Genomic DNA, 20,595 nt, shown 5'->3' on the forward strand with positions numbered 1-20,595 from the left:
CATTACATTGATATCTCTTTATTGCACCAATCCATAATGGCTAAAAATATGCTATTAAATTTGTATGTAAATTTCAAAGCCAAAACTATTATTATGAGAATAGGATGGCTTGCTGCCCTCCAATTTGCAGAAGCACAAAAGTCTCTAAATTAGCAAATGGAACTTCAGCTCCATTTGTTTCTATACTTTATTCTCCGAGCTTACAAATCAAGTAAGGTATATTGACCAGAAAGCTATTTTGTGAGACGCTCAAAAGTTTTGTTTTCATTCTTAAGCTCGTTGATTTTGAAACGTATTCCAATAAGAACTCAGGATAAACATATCTTAATTTATATCTGCACAGCCAATTGCAAAGCATTACTAAAAGTCATATTTTTCCTGGGAAAAATCCCAATGCAACTCAAAAAATAAAACTTATTTTACTTAAAAAGGAATAGGTGATGAATGAATTGAAGACCCAGAAATCAGAACAATGAGAATCAAAGAAGTATTATACTTGAAATATGCCTGAAAAACAAAGTACTTAAACTCAATCATATTTTTGGATGAAGTTGGATATTATATGTTTATACATGGTAATATTTTTAAAAACTCAGTGACTACTGGCTTATTCTATTAAAGGTTTTATGTACTTAAGACATAAGCAGCAGTTAAGCTAACATTCACCCTTTGATCTAAGCTACATTTTTTTTTTGTCAGGTTTATGTATAAAAGAAACAAGGTTTCCAATTAATTCTCTGAACTAAACTGGAAATAAGACAAAGCTAATTTCCAAAACATTTTCCTGCAGTGAACATTTGCTTAACATAATACAGAGAAAAACAATATACAAATTGGGTGGTTAGAATTCTTTCTTAACTGCTATCAGGAAGGAGATAAATGTGAGTCTAGATGATAAATGATGAATAGCCACTGAAAATAGAGGGAGGAATTTTGTTAGTGATTCATATCTCTATTTTTTTCACAACCAACTTAATTAAATATATTTTGTCATGAAATCACCATTGTGATTGATTTTTTATGAATTTCATCAATTGTATTATTTGTGAAACCATCAATTGTTTCACTGATGAATGTGTACCTGTGTGTATCACCACAAAAGCTCAAGTCATTTCATGCTAAGAGAGCCAGTGTCCCATAGTGTTGAGGTTCCTTTTTAATTTTTTTCAAATAAAATAAACTTTGTGTTTGGGATTTTTTCTTTTTTCTTTTTTTTTGGTTCTGGTAGTGACAGGTGTATTTATAATCAAGTTGAATCAAGAGTGACAAGAAGAAATACAGCTAGAGTTATATTTTTTCCCCCAAGGGTATTCTTTTCCTAGAAGAGCAAGTCCATTTTTAGAAAATTTAAATGTCTTTCTTTGTTACTTTCCAAATATTTTGGTTAAACAAATATCTCTTACAAATGTATCTTCAAAATCTTTGCCTAGATGCATAACATTTGTTCTTCCCAACTGCTTAGGTAAATTCCTTCATTTCATTTTCTGCTAACCTCTAGATAACATAAATAGGATACTTGGTGAAGGATATGATCCACTATTGAAGAATAATGATTGTGTAAAGTGAGGGAAACTATGTTGACCTTGAAATACGGCAACCAATGGCAAGGTTTGAGGTGAGGGCCTAGAGCTTCTGCAAAGTGTATATATTTAGGGAGTCGTATTTGGAACAATACATGCTGGACAGTAGAGATATAGGAGAAGTTACATGCTATGTCTTCTCATTGGTAATATCCATAAATCTGCATACATTTTTTAACATTCTGTTTTGTGTGGTTTTTTTCTTTAAATTTGGATGTCTCTACACCACTCCTGATTTGTAGGACTAAATAGATCTATTTATTCCAATGCAAATTATAGAACATTTATTGCTTCCTTGATTTTTAAAAATACTTTAGTATTCTTAACTATGTATGTGCCTTCTCTTACACTGAGTTCTTTTTTGCTACTTTAAGCTGCTCACACAATCCTGTTGGAGTCATAGCTGCTAATTCCATATTATTTCTCTACACCCCTTGAAAATTTAGTGTATTACTGGTACCTTTCTGTGTTCTAGGAAACAAACGAATTGCAAACTGGACTTGTAAATGAGGATATGTGTGTGTGTGTGTGTGTGTGTGTGTGTGTGTGTAGCAACAAATTAGCTACTGGCTTCATAAGATAGTAAGTTAGGAATTTCACAGTCATGTCTCCAAATTTCATGGCAGAGTTTAAAAAACAATATAAGACTGTGGTAAGGTACAAAGGCAAATGCAATTTGCATTGACTAATTTCCTAGGACTTATTTCCTTATGTAAAACCCCTCTTCTTTCTTTCCTGTTGCAAGACAGGATACAAAGCTTTCTAAAACATGCACTTATACTCAAAGGTGTCCACAAAGCAAAAAATCAGACCAAATGCCAACAGCAAGTAACTTATATCTTACCACCTAGACATGGCACTGGCAAAGAATTCCCAAAAGTCACTTCAGCATTAGGACAGTAACTTTTTTTCCTAAATTACTGGAAAAAAAAAACCCAAAAAACAAAAAACTTCTGAAATAATATCTTTGATAAAAATATTATACTCTAGGATAATTTGAAACTATTTTTACGAAATAATTAAACTCGTTAAGGCTATTCGATTCAATACAAGACTTTCCTTTTACATAAGACAATCTTAAATTACATCTCAAAAATAATTTCTTACTCTTTTCTTGATGATAAATGGTTCCTGGCTATATATTTTATAGGTATTAGAATAGTTTATAATTTGGAAATGTTCAATTCCATGGTTACAAAAAAATCCAGCAAACAGAATGTAATGGTGTGTCAATTCCAGATGCCCAAATAAAATACAAAATCAAGCAAAACCACACATCGCAGCATTATCATGAGTTTAAGCTATTTAGTATATAACATCAGTTTGTGAGTTCAGTTCTCCAAAACCCTTTCCTTTAAAGTAATAACTTTATTTCATCTTTATTAATGTCTTCATTACAATTAGCCTTCTACGCATAACAATACAGTTTAATTTAATGTTTGTGGAGTTCTGATTTTATTTTTTCCTTTGCTTTTAAGTGTGTTAAACTTTGTGCATGTAAATTTTCTACCACATTGCAACAAGCAAGCTTTGGTTCAATTTTCTTGTCCTACACAAAGGAAGATTTTGAGTGCAGAATCTTAGCCACTAGGTCTTGCGTTGTCATTTTATTTTCCTCTCCTTGGGTGGATTTACTGGAAGGAAATGGGTAAATGGGAGGGAAGAGAAGGGGAAGGGATGAGAGAGGGAAGCAGGGGAGAGTTCTCAGCTATGTTGAATCTTGATTCACAACTTTGCCTCCATTCATGGTTGGTGTTCCAGAACTTTTCCTTGAACGCCCTTGTTTTTCTCCAATTTCATGTAGTGATGGTTCTCTGTACATACACACTGAAAGGCAAAATAACAAAAAATTACTTACGATAGTGGACATACATTTGCTTCAATAAGCTTTTCAAATTTGGTTTTACAATATTCTTCACTCTCATCACAAGCTCTTCTTCCCATTATAAAAAACAGTTTTAACTTGATAACATATTCAGTGGATACACATAATTTTCTTCCAGTTCTTTTAGTCATAACCTTTTAAACTTTTCTTGAACTACAGACATTTAAGTTGTTTCTGTTCTCTCATAGACAAGGCTTGAATCTTTAGTTTCCTAACCTAGAAAACAGGATTTTCATCCAGAGTCAGAGGAGACATGGGAAATATTCCACTTTTTGGTCCTTAATCTGTAGTCTAATTTGGGTCGGTAAAAAAGTATTTATTTACGTGTTCCTAATCTTTACCCTACCATAGGAAATATGATGCCGTATCAAACCGAAATATGTATTGTCATTTCCAGGGCATCCTATGTAAAAAAATAAGGGAGGACAAAGAAAAGGAAAAAAGAAGAAGCAATTTCCCCGACTGCCCTAGATTTACCCAAAGTAAGAAACACAGTCCGTGACTTTTTAGTCATTCATCAATAGGGAATGTGATTATGCAAGCATGAGACTTCCGTTCACATCTACATAAACAGTTCTTTTCTCCTCTATTGTTTTGTCTGGCTGTAAAGTTCAGTCATCTGTGAGCCATCACGGCTATTCCTAGATAATTGTTTAGGAAGAACAATGCTTTCAAATTATAGTTATACCTACAAAACACATTAATTCAGCTTCATTATAGTGTTGTGAAATAGACAAATGTGACTAGATAAGAGTATATGATATGTCTTATGAAAATATCAGGAGTTACTTTTATCCTCGGCTTAGGAACAAACAGGTATCTCCACCTATTGAATCGTCATTACAAAGGTTTAATAATTTGAATGTTACTTCCAACATCAAAGAGCCTCCTCCCTTGAACTTTCAGTGGTTACCGATTTGGGAACCACGCGACCTGGATCCACACCCAGACTCAGCCATCTACTAGGCTTGTTAAGTTGGACACATTTTCATAAATGAAAAATAGCATGTTTGTGAAGATTAAATGCCTTGCATAGAGCAAGTACCAAAAAATGTTTATGAAACGTAAGGAGCTGATTTCTTTGTGAGCATTTTGAATAACTGATCTTCAGAGAATATAGAAGTAAATTGTTTTGGCTGAAAGTATTCTAAATCCAAAACTAGACTAAAACAGAATTTAGAGTACAAGTGAGAGTCTCCTGAGACTGGTGAGGAGACAGATTTCTTCCAATGTATTCAATTATAGAACTTCTTAAATGTTACTGTACATGCGAATCACCTAGGAATATTGTTAAAACGCAGATAATGAATCAGAAGGATTGTAGTGAGCTTGAGTCTCCATTTTCAATAAGATTGCAGGTGATGTTGATGCTGATAAAACCCAGACTACACTATGAGTAGCAGAAAATATATGTATAAAATATGTGTGCTAAGGCTGTTACGCAAATTAGCCACATATATTTTAATGAGATTTTAAAGTATTTCAATTACTGCACTGATGGCTCTTCCAGCATCCCCAAAGGACTAAATGCCTTTGGCTGAAGTAACAGAGTATACATAGGAAACCAGCTCAGAGAGTAGATATATAATTTTCAAATGATACAAGTAAGTCATTCAAGTTTGTCTTTCTTTTTCTTGTTTTGTTTCAATAAATAGAAGATCCTTATGGAAAATCTTGCCAGAATCTTGAAGTTCCCTAAGTCCAATGGCTCTTACCTCTCTTTCTATTATAAAAATAATTAAAAACTCCAAAATTAAGGCATAGTTTTTTATTTGTGCAAAATACAACCATTTACATATAACTGCTCAATGCACAGGGAACATCAAGAAGCAATGAAGTGATTCAGCTGGAACGCTATTCATATGATACCATAAAATAGGTCTTCCCAACTCTGTCACCTAATCAGCTCTGAAAACTCAAACATCTGCAGGCCGCACTACAGATTGCTAAATCAGAATCTCAAAGAATTTACAAAAATCTCCTTTCTAAAAAATAATATATTTTGACCTGCAAATTCTTAAGCTTCATTTGGGGATACTAGAAGAATAAATTTTTTAATTCTCATTAAAGTGTGTATTTTTATCTTTTTTTTTTTTTTGAGACGGAGTCTCGCTCTGTCGCCCAGGCTGGAGTGCAGTGGCGCGATCTCAGTTCACTGCAAGCTCTGCCTCCCGGGTTCCCGCCATTCTCCTGCCTCAGCCTCCCAAGTAGCTGGGACTACAGGTGCCCGCCACCTCGCCCGGCTAGTTTTTTGTATTTTTAGTAGAGACAGGGTTTCACCGTGTTAACCAGGATGGTCTCGATCTCCTGACCTCGTGATCCGCGCGTCTCGGCCTCCCAAAGTGCTGGGATTACAGGCTTGCGCCACCGCGCTCGGCCATTTTTATCATTTTTTTAGCTGAGTTTCTTAGAGTTGCAATTTCCTTTTTAGTTTTCTTATGCCACAGATTCTATCCAAAACATTCACTTGTTTCTTTTTTTTTTCTTTCTCACTTGCACATAAAATGCTTCATTTGTGTCAGCACACAATGTTACTATTATAATGACTACTGCAGATAACTTCTCCAGTACTTTAACCCTGCTGGCCATCCTTATATTGAGAGGTATTGCAAACTGACATCTGAAAATAGACAGTGTTTCAAAAAGACCCAAACTCACCAGTGCCACCGCAGGACGTACAATTTGCTCTTTTTCTCATACAACTCAATTTCTCATTTCCCAATCTTTGCACTAAATGGAGTAATAAAATTAAGGGTTTTGAAAACCTAGCTCATGTCCCAGTTAGAAAACGACAAGTAAAAGGTAGGTTTTCCAGTTCACTGATGAAAACTGCCCTCCTCCTCAATAAATCAAATAGGTCTTTAAATTTCTATACTTCTGTTAGCCAAAATAAAAAGATGTTCAGAGAATGCAAACTAAAGTTATTCTAGAAATTGCATGCAAATACAAGTACAGAGAGCAAAACCTTGGTCAAAGCAATAGATTAAATGTAATTTCTTGAGCATTAATTTTCATTGTTATTTACAGGACCTAGGATTCAGTAATACATCTGATTTGAGAAGCTGACAAGTAAAGGGGAATAAGTCTCAATCAAATTTCTGAATTACAATGTTAATTAAAAGACCATAATCCAATTAGAAAGGCAAGAAAGAATAAAGTACCTCCCTTCAGTAATATAACTGACTTACTACCATCCATAGTTGCATTACACTTAATGACTGCTATTCTGAATGTACATGGTAAATAATGAAACAAAATTGAGGAAGAAAACAAGGCGTAAGTGTTCTTTAAAGTGGATTACATGTGCAAAATGTAAACGAAAATCACTGTGATGTATATAGCAGCCTCAATGATAAGTCCTTGAATAAATCTATCATTTCAGAGTATTCCAAGCAATTTTAAATTGATTAACTAAATTTTACAATTATAACAACCCAGTGAATATAGTAGGTGAGAAATTATCACCCTCATTTTTTAAATATAAAAGAAATTAAGCCACTTCCATAAAGTCGGATAGTGGGTAGTGGCAGGGCCAGGATGAATGTGTAGAGTTTCAAGGTCCTAGTTAAGAGTTTTGAATAAAATCAGAAATACCATAATTTATTCAATAAACAATGTAAAATGACTGACATATCAGTGTTTGAATTCTTACGTCTGTATGTTACTCAAGATTTAAGTTGGCCTTAACTTCAGTAAATATTCCTAAAGTCATTCGGAAATGGTAATAAAAGAAAATGTACGGCTGTTATAAAAAAATCAAAAAAGAAAGTAACAAGAGTTGGTGAGTATGTGGAGAAATTGAAACCCTTATGCATTTCTACTTCAGTGTAAATTGGTGCAGCCACTGTGGAAAATGAAATGGTGACTCCTCAAAAAATTAAATATGGATGTACCATAGGATCCATCAATTCCACCTGTAGGTGTCCACTCAAAATAAATGAAAGCAGGGACCCCAGCATCTATCTGTACATTCATGTCCGTAGAAGGATTATTCACTCTAGCCAAAAGATGGAAGCACCAAAATGTCCATTGACAAATGAATGGGTATATATAATGAGGCCTATACATATAATGAAATATTATTCAGCCTTAAAAACAAAATTCTGACAAATACCACAACATGAATGAACCTTGAAGAAACTGTGCTAGGTGAAATAAGCCAGTTACCAGGGGCCAAACATTGCGTGATTCCACTTCTGTGAGATACCTAGAGTAGTCAAGCTCACAGAGGCAGAAAATAGAACAGTATTTGCCAGGGGCTGGGGGAGAATGGGGCTTTCACATTTAATGAGCACAGAGTTTCAGCTGGGGAAGATGAAAAAGTTCTGGAGTTGGATGATGGTGATGTTTGCACAACAATGCGAATGTACTTAACGGCAATGAAATATATACTTAAAAATGATTAAAATGGTAAATTTTGTATTATCATATTTTACCACAAATAAAAAGCAAACACACAAACAACTTGTCCTGAATTGTCCTGAGTATAAGGTATAAGAAATGACTATTAAAGCCAGAGGTGTTCTATTGGCATAGGAAGAACCAGCAATTCCCCAAAAATCAAAAACCTTAGTTTTAGAACTGTATTCAGGAAGAGAGAGTTGAGATATAATTGAGGAGGTACAGGGTGAGGAAAAGGATAGAGGAATCTGATGAAAATATTCTAGGACTGTGCTGCCTAGTATAGCATCCATTTAGCCATATGTGGCCACTGAGCACATACAATGTAGCTAGTCCTAATTCAGATGTGCTGTAAGTGCAAAAATAAACACTACCAGACTGGGTAAAACAGGGAGGTGATGACGAATAAGAAGGATACGGCTAGTTGGTGTCAGACTTTGCTGAATTCCAGGCCAGAAAATTTAAACCACGACCATCATATAGATCAGCCTCAATATGATGGTAAATGAAGAGTTAATATACTTAGTTAATTAAGTGATGTAATAGTAAATGAAGAGTTCATGTCCATCAGACATGAGTGTATAAAGAAAAATCTATTAATTCCTTTATGTAGAAAAATGTCTACGTTTACATGATATGAATACAACTAGTCAGTATAGTCAAGAAAAATCATTCAAACTGAATCTCACTGAATGAGCTCTGTAAGGAAAGGCTGGCAGCATTGGAAACTTTGATGAGTTGTTCTGGTGCTTTGCAAACACAATCACAATTTGGTAGGAATAAATCTAGTTGAAGACCCATTACGTGTATAGGGCCCACTGCCTATCTAATATACCCCTTCCAAGTACCATAATTCCGAATGCAATAGAAAGGTGGGGTTCATTTGGGCATGCTAAAACATGTTCTTTTGTTTTAGGGGGAGCTTTATTTAAGAAGCCTAAACAAACAAAAAATAAATTAAGAATTACTAGTATCATTGCTTCTGGCTTTTTGGCTATGAACAAGTATGAAGAATTACAAATATCACATAGAAAATGGGAATCACATGTACTTTATAGTAAAATTTATTCATGATCTGATATAAATATCAGTACTAGAATTTGGAGTTCTGCTATTGATTTCCAATCACATGCTATTAAGCAATGAGCGGAAACCTTTAACAAGTATGTCCAGAGAACTGTCTAGGCTCTGATCTTCAATAGCTACATAAATTCTACAACTCTTAAACTGTGGTTCTCAAATTATTCTTATCCTATGCCAGATTAAGGTTCTCTTCTAATAATCGGATCCTTATTATTAACCAGAAAGATTCCTAGTCCCCTGATTTGTAGTAGTTCAAAGTGCAATGTATTTCAAGAGGGACTTTTTTCATCTCTTTCTGTTATAATGAGCAATATTATTTCACCAGGAATAGATCCACTGTGCTTTAGGAGGTGCTGGAATTTTTTTAAATCTCTTTTTTTTCTTGAAATTTTTTTTCCTGCTTCCTCTGTGTTATGCATTGGAGCCTACTTCAACTATGAGAACAAAATTTGATATTTTAGTTCTTATGATAAGCAGTTATTTCTAGACTGGAAATAACGCAAAAACAAAACAAACAAATAGAAACTCCCTATCGTTCTTGTCTTCCCAGTTCCCCAATCGAGTTTCACAAAAACTCAGATTCAGTGGCACTTCCCATATGACATTTGAAACAAATCCTCTAATTTAGACAATGTGGGATGTTACTGGTTAACATGTCTCACTCAGGATCTTGGGGCTACACTTGTGATACAGATTTTATTTTCAGCAGGTATGATATTATAGATAGTATTTAACATAAGACTGATTTTAAACTTTGTTTCTTTCTGATTGCACTTGATACTATTTTTCCAACACACTTTCAGTACCCAAATTTCAAGAATGTTCAGTGTCCTAAAGATGCAAGGCCTGCATGAGAAACAATGTTATTTCGCTTTCATCTGGCTTTTCCGGGTTGTCCTTGATCAAGCTGCTTGCCCCGTTTCTATTCATTTGTCAAGTACATAGAGTAGGAAAATAAATATTTGCTTCCCCCGACCCCAGGATATTTCTGAGATAAAATATCATTGTTCCTCTAACGCATGTGTCATCGTAATAGTTTTGGACGAATGGTAAAATGAGATAATGTTTTGAAGAGAAAGCATTTCCTTTTGGTTCTTCAGTACTCTTTCTTCAAATCAAAGCACAGTCTTATTTCACTGCTTTTCTTCTTATTTTTCCTCTATTCTGATTTACATTTCCATTTTCTTCCTTCTTCTTAATGTTTCTTTCTATTCATGCTTTTGACTTTTCTAGAGCTATCGTAGATTGAAACGGAGAGATTCAACCCGGCTTTCTGAGTGAAAATAAGGTAGAGATTTGGTGCGAGAGTGTTCCTCCTTATTTTTAGACACAAGGACAAGCAAGGGTTTCTAATAACACAGCTCACAGTATGTGCTACTTCAAAGCACGGTGTTTACTAGGAATCGCCAGTTTAACCCTTGAATGTCAGCAGAATGCACTTGGGAGATAGACAGTAGTTACCAGGTGACCCAGCACAGTGCAGGTTTTGATTTTAACAGCTGTCCGACCACGCACTGACCTTGTAGCCACGGAAAGCCCTGCAGTTCTGGGAATACAAATAACATGCAATACTTGCTCAGAACCAGACCATAATATATTGACTTTGTGGTGATATATGGTATTTGTTCTATTTATTTAGTTCTTGCTTCATTTTAAAGTGAATAATTACACTTTTAGAAAAGGAGAAATGTGAAATATATATCACTGAGCTTTGAAGTATTGTCAAAAAAAAATCCATTTTCTCTTTGTAGGATTAGGTATGGATTTTTTCCAGGGCAAGCTTTCTATTTGATATTTTTCTATTACATTCTTTTCGCTGGTGCCTGTGTTGAGAATGCAGTTATCAGAATATGCAGGCTTTCCTTGCCATCGTGGTGGCTCATATTTCCCTATTTACTACTTTTAGCATTCAACAATACCTTCTATTTTAGTTATAAATTTCTTCTGAAAAAATTACAGTGAAACAATGACTGTGTTAAAAGTATGAAAAAAGTAAAATCTTGGGCATTGCTGTTATTTATAAAGCACACAGCTATAATAAACCAGGTGCCAAGTACCAACCTATGGGTACTCTCTTATTTAAGCAGTAGCCATCTTCATAATAATATCTAACATTAACTGAGCACTTACTATATGCCTGCACATTATACATACAAACAGTTTTTTAAATGACCCTAAAAATAGATACTTTTAGTGGCCTGTTTTGCAGTTGAGTAAACTGAAAAACAAAGAGGGTAGCTTGTCCAAAGTAATATAGCAATACAGGGCAGTCAGCTTTAAAATCCATGTGAGATTAACCCTGGTGCCCCTGCTCTAAGCTGATAGCCTAACAGTTGAGTATGTCTAAATATGCTGAAAAACATAAAACTGTGTTGACTGGTCTTAAGGCAAAATCTTGACCCCAAACCTCATGGTGGTGGTACACAACACTTTCGGGAATTCTACTACATCTTTCTGGTCAATCCGCTCTCTCATTCTTCTCAGTGACTTATTTCACACCTGCTCCTTGCATCTCAAGCTTCCAATACCACCTCAGCCCCTCCACAGACTCAGGAAATAGCCTGCCTGCTTTTCACTTTCTTTCTTTTCTTTCTTTCTTTCTCTTTCTTTCTTTTGTTTGTTTCTTTCTTTTCATTCGTTCTTTCTTTCCTTCCTTTCTTCCCTCCTTTCTTTTTCTTTCTTTCTTCTTTCTCTTCTCATTCTTCTCTTTTCTTTCTTTCTCTCACAGACTCAGGAAATAGGCCTGCCTGCTTTTCATTTTCTTTCTTTGCTTTTCATTTTCTTTCTTTTCTTTTCTTTTCTTTCTTTCTTTCTTTCTTTCTTTCTTTCTTTTCTTTCTCTGTTCATTTGTTCGTTCTTTCCTTCCTTTCTTCCCTCCTTTCTTTCTTTTTCTTTCTTCTTTCTCTTCTCATTCTTCTCTTTTCTTTCTCTCTTTTTTTTCTTTCTCCTTTCTTTCTCTCTCTTTCTTTCTTCTTTTTCTTCTCGTTCTTCTCCTTTCTTTCTCACTCCTTTCTTTCTTCCTTCTTTCTCTCTCTCTTTCTTTCTTTCTCTTTCTTTCTCCCTCTCTCCTTCTAATTCTTCCTCTTTCTTTATTTTCCAAGACAATATACTATCTGACTTTATATTTCACTTAGAAAGGAGAATCAGATGAGAAACGTTTCCATGGCAAAGAATTATCAACCTATGCACATCTGCCCTCACATGTTCTGACTCCTGCTTGTTAAAATGCTTGCACTGTCCTATTCTTATCTAACTCTAGAGCGCCATGGTGCACTCAATCCCAGCCCTTTTACTCAGTGTTCTTTGGTGTCCCTCTCTCCTGTAATCCCAATTTCGGCTTATCCCAGATTGTTCCCATCAGTATATAAATATATGAAATAGCTTTTAAAACAAGTAACCCTACCATGTAACTGTCATGTTTCTCACCAACTCCCTCCTCATTTCTCTACTTCCTTTTTATAGCAGAAGTTCTCAAAATAACTTTCATATTCAGTATTATCTTCTTCTTTTCTTTGCCTCCAGTTATTATTTAATTCTTTCCAGTCAGACTTTTTTCCGTTTCACTGAAATCACTCATGTCACGTCACTACTGACCACGAGTTACAAAAGCAATGATCAGTTCTCATTTAGCAACTTGCTAGACACTCCAGCAGTGTTGGATACAGTTAATTATTTCCACCTTTTTGACAAGATGTTTTCACTTGGCTTCTGGAACATCAATCAAAGTAGCCTAGTCTTTCTGCGAAATCACTGGCTACTCTATTTTATTCTCCTTTGCAGGAGCCTCCCTTTCCAATAAATGTTAGTGCTCCCCAGGAGTCAGCCAGCAGCTACATTCATTTGCTTAGCAGTGTGAAGAAACCAGGCAAGTGTTCTCCCCATTTCTTGTCACAACCATAGTGATGAGGGTCAGGGTGGTATTACTAATGTTCTATAATGTGGGAAAGTTCCACACAAGAGAATACTTTTTCCAAACAAGACAGTCTCCGCGTTTGAAAAGCGTCATAGAACCCAGCGCGGTGGTTGTCAAGCGGCGGTGAATTTGCCTTCGGCGAATCTTTGGTAATATCTGAGACGCGTCTGTCACCACTAGAGAGGATGATTTGCTATTGGTATCCTGAACACAGAGGCTATAGATGTTGCTAACTATCCTCCAATGCACAGGGACGTGCCTCACAAGAAGTAATTCTACAACCCAAAGTCCCAAAATGTCAGTAGTGTCTGTGTTGTAATAACCAGTACTAGGGGATTAGAAGTGATTTTAAAAATGTCATATTTAAGTTGTGTGTGTGTGCGTGTGTGCGTGTGTGTGTGTGTGTGTGTACACATTTCAGCACGCAGACCCATTATTCGCCCAGTTGATCATGCCTAACACCTAAAAGCCATCTCTGATTTCTCTCTTTATCTAACCACCTACATCCAATCCATTAGCATGCTCCTTCAGGTTTAACTTCAAAATAAGTTTAAAGTCATTCTCTCTACCTCTAGTTAAAAAACCCTGGAGTCCAAGCTGATATTATCTCGCTTAAGATCCTGGCTGATTTCTCTGCAATTCTGCTCAAAATCTATAATGAATCCACATCACATTAACCATAAAATCTAAAGTCCTGAAGGTGGTTACAAGCCCTCAAATTATACTGTCTTTGCTTTCCCTCTAAGTTCCTCTTCTACCTTCCATTTCTTTAATCCATTCTAGTCACATTGGCTTTCTTGCTCATTATTAGACATGCTCAGATTCTATAACAGCCTTTGGAATCTGTCAGTTTTGTCTGCAAAAACCTTGTACCACATCTTTGCATGGTTTACTACTAAATTTCATTCAGATTACTGTTCAAATGTCATTTATGTCATCTTCCCTAAAAAGTTTACCTTCATCATCCTTTTAAATACAGTCCCACTTTTTTTTTTCTTGGAACTAATCTCTAGTGATGTTTTAAAATGCCTGCTTATTTTTAATTGTGTATTTTTTACCCATTTTCAGACATAAACACTATCAAGTCAAAATTGTCTTTCCTTGAGTACTACTGCGTCTGCATTAGCACAGTGAAAGATGCTATTAGTAGGTGTTTCATAGTTATTTTCCAAATGAATATTCCTATCTACTATGCTACAGTGACTAACTGAAGAAGTCTTTGGTTGGAGTAAAGTTGATTTTTCTTTTACCTTTAAAGTCAGTGAATCTTTACTTTCTCTAAGGTCCTAAACTTGGGCTGAGTTCCCTGAAATTGACCAATATAAACATAAAATTGATGACTTTGACACAAAGGGAGCAAGGAATACTATACGGTGGACAATATTTATCAAGCTCCTTTAGTTCAGTGATATTTGAATAATCAATTAATAAGCCTCATCTTCACAGAAATAAGAAAAATAAATGAAAAAGAAAATAAACCAAGAAAGTTGACGACCACCCTTACCTTTCCTTGTATATTTGGTACATTACAGAGTCTAGGAAGGAAAGAGCTGAGGATCATTGCATCAGACGGTTCCCCAAACTTAGTGATTCTCAAGGCATAACCCCTAATCACCACCACCAACAGCAACAACGTTAAGAAATGCAAATTATTTGGTCAACTCAAACCCACAGAATTAAGAATTCAGGAGATGGGGCCTAGCAATCTATGCTTTAGTGGGCTCTCTAGGTAATTCTGATGCACACTCAACTTGTAGAGTTGCTGTCCTTAATTCTTCCATGAGATATACCTGGGTCTTCTAAGAATACATATTTGTATCTATGTCTTGCCTCTGCAGATTCTAATTCATAAGAAGGTACACACAAATACACGCACACAGACACAACTGATTAAGTAACTAAACTGAATGACTTTAAGGAATGACAACGCCTATTTACACACACACACACAATCACATCACATCACATTTATAGTAGGAAAAGCATGACATTTGAAGCTACAAGGTAACAGCTCTGGTTTTGCTTCTTTCTAACTATATACACTTGAGTGAGTTAACCTCTAGAAATGACATCTTCCTCGTGTTTAAAACAGGGATAGTAAATCTTAACCTTCATACTTCCAACGATTTAGTGGCTATTAAATGATACTCTGGTGGTTCAGAAAGCATGTTGAAATGACAATATGCCATTCAAATGGAATATAAGGTAGTATAGCTGCTACTAATCATTACTTTATATTGTTGCTATATTCTTGACAGATCCTTTGAAATTTGAGAGTACTAATAGTAATGAGGAGTAGCAGGTATTAATTTTTCAGTGTCAATGTCACTCTGTCGTGGAGAGTTAGTTGAACAGTCTGCGTGTGGGAACACTGTAGTTGTTCTGACAAATTCTGTTTTCCAAATAAAAACAATTTAACTTCTGTTTTTAATAAAACTAAATATTTAAACTCTATAAAGAACCCCCATCGACTACTAGTTACCATCAAAGACAAGTTAAATATGATTAATCATTTTATTACTACGAATTTAATTGAATTTTCCTTGGTCCTCTGTAATTTCCAAGAAGCTAAAAGGTTAGACTGCTGTGTTAGTTAATGCACCATTGAAGATATTTAATTGTCTTAATAGCAGATCATAGAAGGGTGTGGGTAATTTAAATAAAGCAATTTCACACCTTAATTAATGTTACATGGAATCCTTTTGGAACTGCGGGAGAATTTTAAGTGCTGGTTTGGAAGAAATGCATTGCCTTAGAAATGCATTCACCGTGCTATACATATTTACTATAATGAGTTAAGAGATGTTGTGAACAAAAGCATCTATATGTTCATTTAGAAAGAAACAAAAAGCAATATTTGCATGAGGAACAGAGAGAGAGAAAGAGGAAGAATGTGTGGGGAAGAGGTAGGAGGGTTGTATTAAAGACTACATTCAAAAACCAGAAAAAGCTAGTTGGAATAAGTTACAATGGTTTGCAGGAGTATCACAGGCTGGCAGAAATCCAGAACGCAAAAGAAAGAGTTGCAGCTATTATCCTTTCTGTAATTAAAACAATTACTGGCAGAGAGGTTCTTTTTTGCTCCATCTTTCTGCTTTTGTCTTTTAGTATAGTTGGGTCCAAAAGAGAATCAAGGCATTTATTTCTATTTCCAGTTTATTGAAATAAAAATACCAAATTTGGCATTAGTGTCCTACCAGTTGGAGCTTTATAACATCAGGACTCCTGATTTGCTCTGTTCTTTGGTGTCTTATTATGTAGTTTTGAAGGGATTATTATTTTCCTTCCAGATTCCATTTTCATTGCCTTTAATTTCTCATGCAATGCCACATCTCACAGCATTTTTCCAATACAAAACACAATAAGACAATGTCCATTTTCTAAGATAAAATGAAAAAGGCACTTCATGTTTGATCTGACGGAATTCTCTTGAGAAATCCAACTTTCTACAATGTCTAATTTTCATATTATTCCTTAGAAGCAGGTGGAATTTGTAATAGACTTTATCTTCAGAGATGACTGAGGTGGAAGGAGATAAATTATTTTCTCAAAATTACTTAGCAAGGCTGCTCTGCCTATGGAGTAGCCAATCTGTTTCTTGACTTCTCTAACACACTTGCTTTCATTCAAACAAAAATTGCTTAGCAAATCATTGCCAAATTTTGACCCAAAGAATTAGACACTTCTGTATTCTTGGTTACTTGATTTTCATTGGGTTGCTCTAGGAGGTCACTTTCATAAAATAATTGGTACTACCTCTACTAACTTCATATAGTAAGTTAACCCTGCACTAAAATATATCTGTCTTAATAGTAGTAGGGAATGTAAAAATGTAACATACATAATATACTAAATTTCATGTCAAAGACACAATTCATATTACATTAGATTTAGTCCAATATATTGATCACAATGATATGAATAAGTTTAAATCATCCATGGCCAGATTTGACCAAAAGGAGCTTAGAAACACCAAATTCAGAACACTGCATCTCAAACTCAGTGCCATCAGAATTCACCAGGACAGGGTTTTAAACCTATAGAGTCCTAGGTCATACCTAGGTTTAAAACATCAGATCACTTTGGAGATTTGGTTTGAGAATCTGTTAGCTTCTAAGAACACTACAGATGGTTCTGATACTGATGTTTGGGAAACAGCAGTTTACATTCTTCTGAGACTTAAATCAGATTCTATGAGCTTAAAGCACCCGTTCTAACAAAGAAAATGGATAACATGTATATGCCCAATTGTGTGTGCGTATGTGTGTGTGTGTGGGTGTTAGCACTGTCTCCCCACTACAAAATAAACTGGGAAAAATAAATCAATATTCCTTTATTCCAAGTTTAATACTTCTTTACAGATGGCTCTCAACTGATCCTTAGTGATCTTATTTGCAGATAGATTTATCTCTCCGGGACTCAGCTCTAGAAGCTTAAATCTTTGCAAAGTACACCGATTTTTTTTTTTTTTCCCCCAGAAGGTAAGAACCAGATCCTGAATACTCAGTCACCCGCAGGAGCTGAGTAATGTGCTTCTTGAAGGAGGAGGGAGGAGAAAAGGAGGAGACTGTATTTTGTTCTTTGTCAGAGTATTTGGCTGCTGTATCTAATGCTAAAGGGGGAGGTCACCACTAAAACACTTTACATCTGGGGGAGTTACTTATCTGTGCTTTGAACAATACTCTGAAAGGGCAGAATTGAGAATCAGGAAGCCTGTGCTGTTGTCCAAGATGCCAGGGGAGGGGACCCATGTAAGTAGAGGTTTATGTGCAATGTACATAGTAATGTGCTTAAATATCAAGTCAGTCTATCAGAATAGGTGACCCTGAAACCCCTCATTAACACTCCTGTTCTCTAAACACAGGATGAGATGTGAAAGAGTGAAGGGAAATGGGCTGGTGGGTAATTATTATTGTGTTATCAGTATAGGACTTAACCACCCTCAAACTGGCAGAGCTTAATTTTGGGAATCCTGACATTCAGAAGAAAACACCAGCAGGACTGGTATAAAGGCAGACATATTTGAAAAACAAATAAGCAGTAAACAAACAAACAAACAAAAAAGCAAAACCCAAAACTAAAAAAAACCTACTTTGGCTTTTCCTCCATCAGAGGTCAATTCCCCTCACAAACGAAGGGCTCATTTACCGCGCAGTCTGGACTCTGTTAGGATGCTGACAGGATTAGCACTGGGCTTACAGGGTTACAAAAATGCCTTTAAACATTACAAATAAAATAGTCAATAATTTTTTTGGTGAACCTATTAGCAGCAAGGTAGCTAATCTCTTATGGAGCTATCATTTTCTAATCGTTTCCTAGAAGTGTCATCTAGTTATGTGCTTTATACCTGCCCTATGGAAAAATATTACCAAAAACTTTATTTATTTATTTATTCACTTATTTTTGGGACAGAGTCTTTGTCTGTTGCCAAGGCTGGAGAGCAGTGGCACGACCTCAACTCTGGCAAAATCCGCCTCCCTGGGCTGAAAGGGATTCTCCTGCCTCAGCCTCCCAAGTAGTGGGGGTTACAGGTGTGCACCACCATACCTGGCTAATTTTCGTATTTTTTAGTAGTGACGAGGTTTCGTCATGTTGGCCAGGCTGGCCTTGAACTCCTGGCCTCAAGTGATTCACCTGCCTCGACTTCCCAAATTGCTGGGAATACAGGTGTGAGCCGCCGTGTCTGGCCTAAAATCTATTTAAAGATAAGTTATAGCTAGGATGCCTTTCATCCTATTCCCTCATTTAAAAAAAAATCACAAATAATGGAAATAGCTCATGATAAACAAAATATGTTTAGACCATTTTTACATGTAAATTCTATGCTAGGTTCAATGAAAGAACGTGGTTTTACAGTAAAGGGCTTATAAAGACTGCCATACAATGTCATTGCCAGAGAACTTCAGGAATCATCTAGTCCAAATTTTTTTACTGAGTAGGAAATAAAACTTGTTAGAATTTACCAGAAAAGAAGTGATGCATTGTTGATTCTTTCTTGGCTAGCTTGAATATGGCATTCCATTAGCTGTTTTATCTGATTGTTTACAAATATGAGTGTTTCTCATCATATCATGTATACTTGCCTCAATTTTGCATGGTTTAAAACTAGTTTACTATTCAAGTTGCATCATAGTATAACATTTCTGCTTTGCTATCACTGACTTTTCTGAGTATTTGCATATTCATAGGCTTACTTCAGATTGAAGGGCAATACATCGCAGAAGTTACGTACATAGGCATTGACATTAGGGTGCTTAGACTGCAATCCCAGTTCTGTATTTATCTAGCCCTGGTTATCTAGCAACCAGTCTTGGACTGGTTACTTAATTACTTTAAATTACATTTCTTCATCTATAAAATGAGGATAAAAATCGGTTTCCTCAGGGGAAAAAAAAGGTTTATTCTAATGGTCAGTTTGAAATAAATGAACAGAGTAAGAGTATTAAATGATTATGAACGGAAAGGTGATAAGCTCACCTGGGAAGGATGCAAGGTAATACCGTAAATATAAAACTGTCATTTGTTTTTCAAGGGTGGATCTTGAGAAATTAAATTATTAGGCTTAGAAAAGGAGGAAATTACATACTAGATAGTAACTACCACTCCTTTTCTACTTTCAAAATGTTTCCAGCTTCTATACTCAGGCATTTTTTCAAGTGCCAAGTCTTTGTAACAGAATTTTCCTTTTTTTTTTTTTTTTAATAGGAAGAAATTCCCAGCTACTACGGAGGCTGAGGCAGGAGAATTGCTTGAATCCCGGTGGAGGTTGCAGTGAGCCGAGATTGCACCATTGCATTACAGCCTGGGCGACAGAGCAAGACTCCGTCTCAATAAATAAATAAATAAATAAATAAATAAATAAGATACTATTGTGTTTTCTGAATATTTGTTTTGAATCTTTCTTCTGATCTGTTAAATTCCAGGCACACTCTCTGGAGCACAAGGGCAAGGAGCAGAATTGATGTCAACACACAAATAAGGGTCCAACAAAGACAGTCAGTTGGTTTCATACCTTCAATAGGTTTCGGTACAAAATGTGATGAGGGCTTGGTTTTCTTCACTCTGTTCCCCTTCATAATTTGACCTTCTTTATTGAGTCCCAGAAACCAAGCTCGGCCTGATTCTTGCTGGCGGTACAGTGTGGAAGAATAGATCACATAGTAGTTTTCAAACACAGATTCCTTGAATTTGCATTCTGGAGTGAAAACATCCTGTAGGAAAAAAAAAAAAAGACACAAAAAAGAGAAATGATTTAAAGGTGAATCAGCAAATGCTGAAATCCAATAAGCTTGAAATCCATGTCCTCTGTTAAGAACAAATGAAAGGCAATGACACATAGTTTCTATTAGCCTTTGGTTATAAAGATTCATCATACAAAATCAAAAAACATGATTTCCTTTCTAGCCAACATTTACCCCAGTGATAACAATTTGCTCAGGCTTGAAGCTAGGTGAAAATCATTCAGGACTGTGGCCAAGTCTGCGCTCTGATCCTAGCAATATGTTTTGTAAACTTAAAGTCATTGGCCATTCCTCATTTACTCGCCCTTAACATGTAAATAAGGAACTAAAATTTATCCTGGAAATCAAAATCAAATATAACCACAGCAAACACAGGCACACAAGGTGCTTTTGAAGAGACTATTCTGTATATACAAAAACATATTACATAGCCACAGCTTGGTCAGTAAAATCACCACTTTTCCTAATGTCAGTAACTTCCTCTTTAATTTC

The 20,595-nt window shown here is 35.6% G+C and overlaps 1 protein-coding gene and 1 long non-coding RNA gene across 4 annotated transcripts in view; one reads left to right on the forward strand and one right to left on the reverse strand.

The window, feature by feature from the left end:
* Positions 1-408: 408 nt before the first annotated feature.
* LOC112619113 lies at positions 409-2,502 on the forward strand. The gene is made up of 2 exons (XR_003118177.1): positions 409-2,096; positions 2,133-2,502. It is a non-coding gene; the product is annotated as an uncharacterized LOC112619113 (long non-coding RNA).
* Positions 2,503-2,906: 404 nt separating this feature from the next.
* Positions 2,907-20,595, reverse strand: part of FGF12 (fibroblast growth factor 12) — a 584,720-nt gene continuing 567,031 nt past the window's right edge. For 2 of the 3 annotated variants that reach the window (XM_025376975.1, XM_025376974.1), the window contains exons 4-5: positions 19,875-20,073; positions 2,911-3,407 (exon numbers count right to left, since the gene is read on the reverse strand). In XM_025376975.1, the coding sequence (XP_025232760.1) occupies positions 3,289-3,407; positions 19,875-20,073 (318 nt within the window). In that variant the 3' untranslated portion in view covers positions 2,911-3,288. Of the gene's footprint in view, positions 3,408-19,874; positions 20,074-20,595 lie in introns of all 3 variants that reach the window. The other variant, XM_025376976.1, reaches the window with a different exon arrangement.

This window comes from Theropithecus gelada, chromosome 2, assembly GCF_003255815.1.
Source record: "Theropithecus gelada isolate Dixy chromosome 2, Tgel_1.0, whole genome shotgun sequence".
Lineage (NCBI taxonomy): Eukaryota > Metazoa > Chordata > Mammalia > Primates > Cercopithecidae > Theropithecus > Theropithecus gelada.